This window comes from Carassius auratus, unplaced genomic scaffold, assembly GCF_003368295.1.
Source record: "Carassius auratus strain Wakin unplaced genomic scaffold, ASM336829v1 scaf_tig00217803, whole genome shotgun sequence".
NCBI lineage: Eukaryota > Metazoa > Chordata > Actinopteri > Cypriniformes > Cyprinidae > Carassius > Carassius auratus.
The window spans coordinates 25,578-37,485 of NW_020529253.1; the positions used below are offsets into that span (position 1 = coordinate 25,578).

The 11,908-nt window shown below is 35.0% G+C and overlaps 1 protein-coding gene across 1 annotated transcript; it reads left to right on the top strand.

The window, feature by feature from the left end:
* Positions 1–8,848: 8,848 nt before the first annotated feature.
* On the top strand, positions 8,849–11,311 carry LOC113103091 (heparan sulfate glucosamine 3-O-sulfotransferase 1-like). The gene has a single exon (XM_026265950.1). The coding sequence runs from the start codon at positions 9,012–9,014 to the stop codon at positions 9,927–9,929; it is 918 nt and encodes a 305-aa protein (XP_026121735.1). The 5' UTR covers positions 8,849–9,011; the 3' UTR covers positions 9,930–11,311.
* Positions 11,312–11,908: the final 597 nt, after the last annotated feature.

Below are 11,908 nucleotides of genomic sequence, written 5' to 3' on the forward strand. Positions count from 1 at the left end.
ATGAAAAAAATTAAGGATAGTAGTAATAATGATAGCTATATCATGCAAAATACTTTTTCATGGTCAGTAATAAATATATATCGATTAATATAATATAGTACCTCCCAGTAGTAGGTGTGGCAAAAAAATAAAAAAAATTTACCCTGATATTTAACATAGTAATAAACTGTCATTAAAGCTGATATGTTTGACCATTTCATTTTTTTATAATCTATCGACAGGTTTTGCTGTAGCTATTAATTAAAGTTTTTAGGAGTATTAGAAAATGATGATCCTAAAATCCTTAAAATCCTGATGTACGTTAAGACTCATTTTTGGACATTGAAAATATATATATTTTTTAAATAACATGCACTGATAAATCACTCACTGTAAGACCATCAACATGAATTAATAAAGGAATATAGGTCTATTTAGATTCCAGATGACAAACAAGCACAAAAATAACTAGTTTAACAAGCTGGATGAATCTCATATTGTGTCTCTTCTCGTCTCTTCTTGTCTCTTCTTGTCTCGTCTCGTATCTTCTCTTCTCTTCTCTTCTTTTCTTGTCTCTTTTCGTCTCTTCTCTTCTTTTCCTGTCTCTTCTCGTCTCTTCTCTTCTTTTCTCGTCTCGTCTCTTCTCATCTTGTCTCTTCACTTCTTGTCTCTTCTCGTCTCTTCTCGTCTCTTCTTGTCTCTTCTCTTCTTTTCACGTCTCTTCTCTTCTTTTCTCGTCTCGTCTCTTCACTTGTCTCTTTTCGTCTCTTCTCGTCTCTTCTCGTCTCTTTTTGTCTCTTCTCTTCTTTTCACGTCTCTTCTTTTCTTGTCTCGTCTCTTCTCGTCTCGTCTCTTCACTTGTTGTCTCTTTTCATCTCTTCTCGTCTCTTCTCATCTCTTCTTGTCTCTTCTCGTCTCGTCTCTACTTGTCTCTTCTCGTCTCTTGTCTCTTCTCTTCTCATCTCTTCTTGTCTCTTCTTGTCTCTTCTCTTCTCGTCTCTACTTGTCTCTTCTCTTCTCGTCTCTTCTTGTCTCTTCTCTTCTCGTCTCTTCTCGTCTCTTCTCGTCTCTTCTTGTCTCGTATTGTCTCTTTTCGTCTCTTCTCGTCTCTTCTCATCTCTTCTCGTCTCTTCTTGTCTCTTCTCTTCTTTTCACGTCTTTTCTCTTCTTTTCTCGTCTCGTCTCTTCTCGTCTCGTCTCTTCACTTCTTGTCTCTTTTCATCTCTTCTTGTCTCTTCTCTTCTCGTCTCTACTTGTCTCTTCTCGTCTCTTCTTGTCTCTTCTCTTCTCTTCTCTTCTCATCTCTTCTTGTCTCTTCTTGTCTCTTCTCATCTCTTCTTGTCTCTTCTTGTCTCTTTTCTTCTCGTCTCTTCTTGTCTCGTATTGTCTCTTCTTGTCTCCTCTCGTCTCTTCTCTTCTTTTCCTGTCTCTTCTCGTCTCGTCTCTTCACTTCTTGTCTCTTTTCGTCTCTTCTTGTCTCTTCTCGTCTCTTCTCTTCTCTTCTCGTCTCGTCTCTTCTTGTCTCTTCTCTTCTCTTCTAGTCTGTTCTTGTCTCCTCTCGGCTCTTCTCTTCTTTTTTCGTCTCGTCTCTTTTCTTCTCTTCTTGTCTCTTCTCTTCTCGTCTCGTCTCCTCTTATCTCATCTCGCCTTGTCTTGTCTCTTCTCTTCTCGTCTCTTCTTGTCTCTTCTCGTCTCTTTTCTTCTTGTCTCTTCTTGTCTCTTCTCGTCTCTTCTTGTCTCCTCTCAGCTATTCTCTTCTTTTCTCGTCTCGTCTCTTTTCTTCTCTTCTTGTCTCTTCTCGTCTTTTCTCCTCTTAACTCATCTCACCTTGTCTTGTCTCTTCTCGTCTCTTCTCTTCTCTTCTTTCGTATAATGGAAACCGTGGGTTTGGATCCCTCGTCTCATTCCCAAAATAGCTTAATATCCATCTCTCTTCACCATTGCTAACTTTCACACATTTTCTGGCACATACCTGCCAGATTCTTCATCAGCGCCCGCAGACTCATCCAGAGCCTCAAACAGCCTTATTACTCGCACATCTCTTGTGCATTTCTTCTTTTTAACCATGTTATTGCCCACGTGAGCCTGATAACTGCTTTTGTGAGATGACACTCTCTTTGTATTGTTCCAACACGTCGCTCCTTCTTTCTTTTAATGCACAGTAATTGATTTGCAACGTTAAAAACACAATGTTGGTTTAATGTAGTGCATATACAGTATATGCACATATATTGTCCTGGCAGGTGCATAAATCTTTTTGGGTGCATTTCTTCATAATATTAAGTGTAATATTTAGACTTGAACTTCTTGGCACCTGGGGGCATCACAGAGCATCTGGAGATGAGACTGTTCAGGTCTCACGTTCTCCACACATACACACTGTAGCACATTTTAATATGTTTCTTTCCTCCCAGGTGTGGCAATGCAGAATAGACGGTTTGCAATTCAAATGAAAAATGCTATTTTGAACACTTGAGCTGTGTTTTATATTCACCCTCAAACCATTCCAGCAGAGGAAAACCAATTACATGAGCTGCTGAAAAATAATGCAAAGCCTAATAAAAAATGTAAATTCATTTGGCAGGTTTGCCGCCTAAGTGGAGTTTTTTCCTGTAAAAAGATTTGCATTTTCTTCTGTACTCCGTTTCAGACTGCATGGACTCTTTGTTGTTACTAGTCAAATCTAGCGTTTTCGGTTGCATGCAAAAGGTCTACAATAACTATGATATAGCTCCAAATGGTATTGCATTTATTTGATCCAATTACTGCAAATCAGTGAAAGTTTGAAATATGTTTACTATCCTATTTAAAAAAGCTGTTTTCTATTTGAATATATTAAAAAATAGAATTTATTGAGATTTCAAGTTGTAAATCATGGTGACTTTTAATGTTTTAAATGACATCTAAATCATCTTTTTTGCATGCATTGTCTTTTTATGCTTATTAAAATTGTGGTGCTGAAGTGGCTACATCAAGTTTTATTGCAATCAAATGCTGCAACTTCCCAGAATGCACTGCTACGACGAAACTATTTTTCCAAGAAAGTAGAGAGAGAATATTCTTCTAATATTTCATCCAATACTGAAAAAAAGTCTATAGATGATTTAAAATATAAAAAATAGACTTTTTTTACTCAATATAGAAGTTCGGGGAACCTATAACCACAACTTAAATCAGTGCATGTTTGTGAAGTTAATGAAAATGATGATATATTTATTTAATTTAACATTTTAAGTTGCAAGCTTTGTTTATATAATATTGATAATTTTATATTGAACATTTTTTATAAATTTAATATTGTGTGTAATTTAAACTGAAATGTGTAAAACTGCATTTAAACTGTTTTGATTTATTTTATTTATTTATTTAATTATTTTTGTTTTTTGTGATTTAATGAAATCATCTTGCTAGCTTTAAAAATCGGTCAGGGATTTCTAGTTCCCAGCATGCTTTGCATAAGAATAGATAAGGAGAATGAATATGTTACTTAACTCAATTATGACAAAATTAATTTCTTAGTAATCAACTTTAAACAAATGTGTTTATGCTACACATACTCAGTGCAGTTTGTTAGGTAAAACTTTATTTTACAGTATGTGTACTTACAGTGTACTTACCTAAGAAAGTATGGGGTAGTTTAAGGTAAAGGGTTAAGGTTAGGGTTAGGGTTAGTCCCTGGTTATTACACAGTTATTGTAATTGCAATAATAAGTACATAATATATATGCACATGCAGAACAGAACTGAGAAATAAAGTGCTGTTATTTGAACAAAATGTAATAAAAAATTGTCATAGCTTAAAAACTGTTGAGCCAAACAATTGTTTTATTGTCTTTTTGTGCATATTTAACCTGTGTTGTTAGTTTAGCAACTAACAACACAGTTAGTTGCACTTTATCTATTTGCATCAGTAGATGTCAACATTTAATAATTTTATTTCAACATTTTATATTTTACACAGAACAACATTTCATAAATGTTATGTCTTATCCAACATGGTGAAACAAATTTTGTAACCCAATATTTTATTTTTTATTTTTTATTTTTTATTTTTTATTTTTATTTTTATTTTTATTTTTATTTTTATTTTTATTTTTATTTTTATTTTTATTTTTATTTTTAGATTTTATATAGTTTTTATTTCCTGATTTATAGTGTATTAAAAATAGATATCAAAAATGCTTTAATTGAATGTCAACAAAATATATATATAAAAAAAAGAAAATTATAATGATAATAAAATAAATAAATAAAATGCATGTTTAATTAGTTAATGCCTTTTTTTGCATATAAAAATGCCTTTTATTAATTTTTTAAAATAATTTCAGAGAAGTTATATATAAAAAAAATAATTAATGCAATTAATCAACTGGGGAAGTGTGGTAATAAATATTACTTGCATTTTTTTAGCCTATTCACCCGGGGTTTCACTCAGTATTCATATTTTGCAGCTTATTCCCATCTCAATTGGAGTCAATAGTAAGTCGAGTCTCTCTTGTGTTGTTTACTTTGAGGAAGTTCACTTGGTTTTGGTCTTTGTCCCGCTGTACTCAAACCCTTCAGCCTCTGTAGAGAAATCTTCTGGGTTTGTTCGATAGCATTGTTTTTGAAAGTGTGAAGTACAAAGAGTGTAAAAGTGTGTGAGTCTCACCGAGCCTGTCAGGAGCGGGTCTGAGTCATGTTCACCCCAAATATATAAATCTATATTCATTGGAAATTAAAGGTTGTTCGTGGAGCCATCAATGCCTATGAAGAAACCTTTAAGAGCGCAACATCTTCAACATTACTAGAACAAAATAACTTGACTGTCACGTTTTCTTCACCTGTGTTATGCTTTAGTGTGAGAGCTGTGAACTGATTGCGGTTCGCACCAAAACCTCGTTATCGGCTGTAAAAACAGTTGTGATACTGTGGGAAAAGAGCACTGTGATATCAGGCTTCATTGGATTAATGATTGTTTTATGCTAATCGCTCTCTGCTTAGCATCACGCTGCCTGCTGTTTCCATCTTGTCTTGAAGAAAAACAGAGAAACTGAATAAGAATGAGACGCAGAAACAGCCGCTTTGGGTAATTAGCGACTCCTTGTGTCCCGGGGAGAGACCTGGAGCTCAACACATGCGTGTGCGTGCGCATTTAACATGACTAAACTTTAGCTAGACTTTAGATAGAGTCCCATAGTGTGCGCAGATAGAGGAATTTATGGAGAGTTGTCATCTGCGAGCATATTGCGTCTGTAAATAGATGCATCTGACAGAAGCAGTAACTCCTGTAAGATATCCTGTAATGGCATGTTTAACGCTAAATATCTGGAAATGTAATTGTATTAGAAGTTAAACGGTGTATTAACGATGAATAATAAGAATACAGCTTTGATGCACTTTTTAAAATAACATAAGCAGTAACTTTTTTGTGTCTTTAGAATGTTGCTGCATTTAATCCGAAACTACTTGCATTGCATTTAGCTTTTATCAATTCATGCATTACCTGGAAATGCATGTGCATTAAAATGTAAAGGTAAACGTTATTGCAAAGAAACGGTGGTTTGCTGTAGGATTAAATTTTTTTAATTGTAAAAATGCAATGATACTCTTTAATATTTATGGGGAACCACACACTTCTGTACCACCCAAAAACTACCCTAGAGCCTCGGTGCTTGCGGTCACTGCGCTGGCTTTAGAGGTTTTGATGCATGCATCGCTGCGGTGAGCCGAATCAGCTTCGACAGTAATCTTGGCCGCGCGTCTCGCTGTTAGCATCAGGCCTGGCAGCTCTTCTTCTGTTTGACCGCTGACAGCGAGACAGAGATGCCACAGTGCATCAGCCACATCAGTTCATCTCAGCCAAACACTGGGTCTCCTTCACTCCCCTCTGCTCCTCATCTGTCCATCCATCTGTCCATCCTGTCATCCGCCCGCAGGCTTCTCTCCATCCGCACGCACGGATTACAGACAGAGACACAAGCAGTGTCACTCTGAGCTCGCGGGAAGAAGATGCGAATAAGAAAGAGAGAGAAATGGGAAGCAGTTTGTGGTGGAGGACGAGGGAAAATAAAGTTCACACTGTCATACAGACAGCAGAGCGTCCTTCTGCGCAGGAAGGTGAAAGCCATGAAAACATGTCTAAGACCCGGCTGAAACAAAACCCGAAAACTATGAAACCTATGAAATCGTAAAAAAAAAAAAAAAAAAAAAAAAATTGGAAATTATTATTTTTTTTATTATAAAATTCTATGTTTTAAATTGTATTAAACCAAAAATGATTTCTAATTAATTTAATTAATAACACTTAATTTTTTTTTACAGTAATAGGGTTCTATTACATATTTTATTTAGCCTATTTATTTCAAATTAAATTTTTTACCAATTTTAATGGTTTCTGTTTAATTGTTCCTAAATTAAATTTTTTAATGGTTTAATTAAATTGTAATAATCAAAAGGTACATTTAATTAATTGAATACATAAAATGTGAACTATTTAATAATTTATTACAATTGTAACAATAATACGGCTCTATAAAATGTGTCTTTGTTATTTTCAAATTCCATGTTTTCAGTTTTTTTTTCTGGATTCCATTTTTTTTATTACATTTTACCAATCAAGAAGCATGTCTAATAAATTGAATTCATAAAAAAATAACAATTTAATGTTTTTGTTTAAATTAGTTGTTTTAATTTAATTAATTTTTTCTGGATTTCATTTGATTTAATTCTGTTTAATTTAATTATATTAATTAAGAAGGAGTTGAATTAATAAAAAACTAATTTATTAAAGATTTAACAATAACAGAGATCTATAAAATGTTACATTTATTTTCCAAATTCCACTTTTTTTATTTTCCCATTTTGATATGTATTTATTTTTTCTGATTCCATTTCTCGTTTTACGTTTTTTTTTTCATTAATACAGATGTCTAATCAACTGAATTCATACTCCAAACAGTGTAATAATTTATTTTGTGTTGTCCATTGTAATTTATCTATATTTAGTTTTTTTTTATGATTGAATACAGATTATCAAAAATTATGTAAATTAAATGAATGCATAAAAATTCAACAGTTCATCTTTCAATATGTAAATTAAATTTGCCAAAAGTGTTGCACATCAGGTTTACAGTTTAAATTAATTGTTTTATGATATTGCTTAAATTAAATTTAAACAACTTTATTGGATTCTGTGTTTTATGATTTAAGAAAATATAAAATAAAGTAAATATAATATAAATATAGTATATATATACAGTGAATTCCATTTTTATGACTGGATTCTGCGATTTCGTCTGCATTTTCTCCATCACGGAAATCATAGGGCCCTAGATAGTCCTTGTTTGTAATTATCACTAAGGATTTTCTTGCAGGTCACAAGAACTTGAAGAGGTTAATCATAATAAACGTAATGATTAATATGTGATGACTGGAGTTTGGATAAGGTTTCTCAGAGCCGAAATCAAGTAATGTAATGGTGTCTCATGAAAGCGTTAATCTGTAATAGAGTTCTGAGCTTTAATCAGTTTGGAGAGCGGCGGTAAATGCCACTTAAGTGACCTTTAACTTGAGCAATATTGTGACTAGACTCTCCACTGTTTGGTCTGTGTAAGAGGCTCTGTTAACTGTGTCTCTGTTTGCTTCGCTCGGGAATCTGATGAAGCGTAAATGTCAGAAGATGTTTGCAAATTCACACATTTGCATGGGATACTTGAGAATCCATTGAACTCAATCGGCGAGAATCTTTCCGCTCTCGTTTTTTCTCTGTCTCGGCCTTGGCTCCTCTTTAAGTCCGCTGAAGTGATAAAAGCATCAGCTTAAGTAAAAAGAAACACGTCCCAGCTGCTGCACAGGATATTTAGTGGTTCATTATCTTCTGTAACACAACCAATAGGTTATAAATGTGATCTGAGAAAGGACGGCATTGGATTGATCTCGCTGATCTGGAGGAATGATTGTGGATTGATGTGCCAAGATTTTGTGCCAAGAGTAAAATTGCAATGTTTGGCACAACCCTAACCCTAACCCTAACTCTAACCCTAACCCTAAACATAGCAACACTTTTCATATAATTAAATGGTTTACTGAGTTATGAGGGGGTTTTAGCAGCCATCATGAGTGGAATTTGATAATTTTGCATGCTGTGTCTGGCCACACATAAAACCAATTTAACTGGCTTGGATTTATGTAATATTTGGAGGAATCATTATATTTTATTTTATATAGAATTAATCAAATATTTTGGTCACATTTTCCCAGGAAGGTCTTTAGAGGGTATTTGAGAAATGTTATTTGTGGATCTGCAGCTTAGGATGTGATTGAAAAGCTAGATTTGGAAAATATTGGAAAATTCATAAATGGTGCAAAATAATGGAAACATTGAAAACTGAATTTGACCACCAGAACTGACTTCATTGTTAACTAAATCTGAAATTAGAACTGTAAAAAAAAGAAAAAGAAAAGAAAATCAGTACTTGAAATAAACTTTTTTAACTAAAATAAAAAAATATTTCAGTATTCATATTTAAATAAAAAATAACAAAATGACTAAAACTTAGTAAAAAGCACAATATATATACATAAAATTTTTTTTAATAATATATACATGTATGTGTGTATTTATATATACATAGTACACAAACATATAATGTTAACACAAACTTTTATTTTGTATTTGATTAATCGTTTATCGTTAAATCGTTTGACGGCTTTATTTATTTTCAGTTTTAGTAAGTTTAGTACTTCAACTTAAACTAGCTATCGATATACTAGTAGATTATTTTGAGTAGCCTTTTATTTTTATATTTTAAGTGACTTTTATTTTAGTTTGAGTAATTTCTCTAAAGTCTTTCTTTCCTGTTAAGCTTGTTAAGGCTTGCTTTATTTAATCGTAATTTTATTTAGTCAAGTTACCTGATCGTTTTTCTTGTGTTTTCCAGATGCGCTGTGGACCGCTGGCATTCCCTCGTCCTTGAGCTCTTGAGAAACTCCTTCAACACCAACCCTCCACTGACTGCCGTTCTTCCTCTCGATCTCTTCTCACGCTCTCCATGGCTAACCTTCTGAGCTATGTTTTGTTCCTGGCGCTCCGGACGTTTGCTGCTCCACCAGAGTGGCCCGGCAGATCGACGTCAGACCCAAGAGATTCGGGCAACGATACGGTCGGCCCTTCTTTAGTTCCCCCTCCAGGAACAAGCAAACACGCTCCTCACAGCATCATCATCGGCGTGCGGAAAGGAGGCACCAGAGCATTGCTAGAAATGCTGGATATCCATCCCGGAGTGGCGGCGGCCGCGACTGAAGTTCACTTCTTCGACTGGGACGAGAACTACGCCAAAGGCTTCGAATGGTACCAGGACCAAATGCCCTATTCATACCCAAATCAGATCACCGTAGAAAAGACGCCGGGGTACTTCACGTCTCCGGTGGCGCCTGCACGGATTCATGCTATGAACTCTTCCATCAGACTCTTGCTGATCTTGAGAGACCCGACGGAGAGAGTCATATCGGACTATACACAAGTCTACTTCAACCGCTTGGAGAACCACAAACCCGTTCAGGCCATTGAGAACATGCTAGTCAAGAACGGCGCGCTAAACACGCGCTACAAAGCCATCCAGCGCAGTCTTTACGACGTCCACATGAGGAACTGGCTCCAACACTTTCCTCTGGAGCAGATCCACATTGTGGACGGGGATACGCTGATCCACGACCCCTTACCGGAGCTCCAGCGAGTCGAACGCTTCTTGGATCTACCGCCTCGGATTATGGCGTCCAACTTCTATTTTAACCAGACCAAAGGCTTCTACTGCATTCGCAGCGATGGCCAGGAGAGATGCCTGCACGAGTCCAAAGGACGTCCGCATCCGCCTGTTAACAGCACTGTGTTGCGACAGTTGCGTTTGTACTTGCGCCAACACAATCGGAACTTCTACCGACTTATAGGACGTACCTTTAACTGGCAGTAGTGGGAGGGGCTGGAATCAGCCAATCACAGCCCAGCTGAGGGACTGATTGACAGCTGACGGGCCATAGAAACCACTCCCCCTTGGACACGTCTCTTAAATGCCTTCCAGCTGCTTTTATAGGGATAGTTTTCCCAAAAATTCGAATTCACTGTCAAGGCTATACAAGATGTAGGTTAGTTTTTTCTTCAGAAGAGAGTAAAGAAGATTTTTTTTTGCTGAGAACGTGGTTCTTGGTGATGCATAACATGCATGTCAATGGCTAACAGCATTTAAAGAGTTAAAAAAGTACATTAAATTAATCCCAGTGGATCCTGACGATATACTGAGATCTTATGAAGCGAAATGATCAGTCTGTGCAAGAAACTGAACATAATTTACAACATTATTACCTGTAATCCTGAGCCTCAGGCAAATTGGGAAATCTGATTCTTTTCTTTGAACTGATTCTTTTGGACAGATTGTTTCAATGAACTGGTCCGATTTACTTGTTTTTTTACTGAATCATGCATTGACATAAAATATATGCATTTATATTATTAAAGCACCCAATAACGATGTGAAATGTGGACGGATGCGCATATGAGCGGCTCATTGGTGTTCGTTTCCGAGTCGAACTCTTTCCTCAGCGTTGAATGATTCATTCATCATAGGATCAGATACGCCTCTATTTTGCCTCATTTCAAGTGTTGAGTGAATGTCAGGCATCTGAAAGTGAGTTTTGATTGAGTAACTTGTAGATCTGTACTGTGTCATACACTTAAGTCTGATTTGATGAATTGAATCAACTAGTACGCTAAAAAGAACCAGTTCAAAAGAATGATTCATTTGTGAAACGGACTCCGAACTGTTTGCCCGAGGCTCTGGATTACAGGTAAAAATGTTGTAAATAATGTTCAGTTTCTTGCACAGAATGATTGTTTCGCTTCATAAGATCTCAATTTATCTTCAGGAGCCACTGGGATTTATTTAATGTTGCCTGTATGTGCTTTTTTGACTCTCAAAGTGAATGAAAAGTGCATTTTGTGAGTCACAGAGGACCACGTTTTCGGCTAAAAATCTTCTCGTTCCACTGAAGAAAAAAGCTCTTGAATGTCCTGAAGGAGAGTAATTTAACAGAACATTTTCATTTTTTGGGTGAACTGTCCCTTTAAGATTTCAGAACGATCATGCACTCAATCTGAAATTGTAAGGAATAAGATATTAAAACTGTTCTGTGGGGGAATATCTTTGCTGTCAAGTGTCTTTGTCTTAACAAAGTTACCCGAGACACGTACGAGTCTTTTTCTCTCTCTTTCTTTCTCTCTGTTGGTTTGATATTCTTGTACTTGATAATAAATGGTTCTGCTTCTGAAATGGGACCTGAATATCTCCTCCGTTTCTTGGGTTTTGAAACATACAGGAAAATGCTCCGTTTATACAAGCCCTAAAATAAACTCATGTTTTATTGTCCAGATAGGGTTTATTTTGTGACAGGGACTGTCTAAATGTACAATATATTTATTAACCATTTGCCAAATAAATCAGTGCGCATAGTATATTGATTTAAATAGTTATTACATTATGTGTGAAGAAAGAAAGTGTCAAGTTTCAGTTAAAAAGATTGGGACTAGGGGAAATTCTACATTGATTTTGGGACTCAGTATGTTATTATATTGATGATTATAAGTTTTTATCACAACATAATAATATATCAAAAAAATCATAAAAATGTCTCATGTAAAAAAAAAAAAATTAATATTAATGCTACAGTCTCTGCACACTGCTCTACAGCAGTTAATGTAGTACAATTTATTTACTATTATATATTTTGAATTAAATTTTATTTTTATATTGTCAGTTTTAATTTTAGTTAAATTTTTAGTAATTTGATTGTTTTGTCATTTTTTTAAATAGTTTTAATTTAACTTACTTTTAATTTAATTTAGTTAGTACGTATAGTATATATACTTATTTAATTTATTTAAGGCAACATTTCTCAT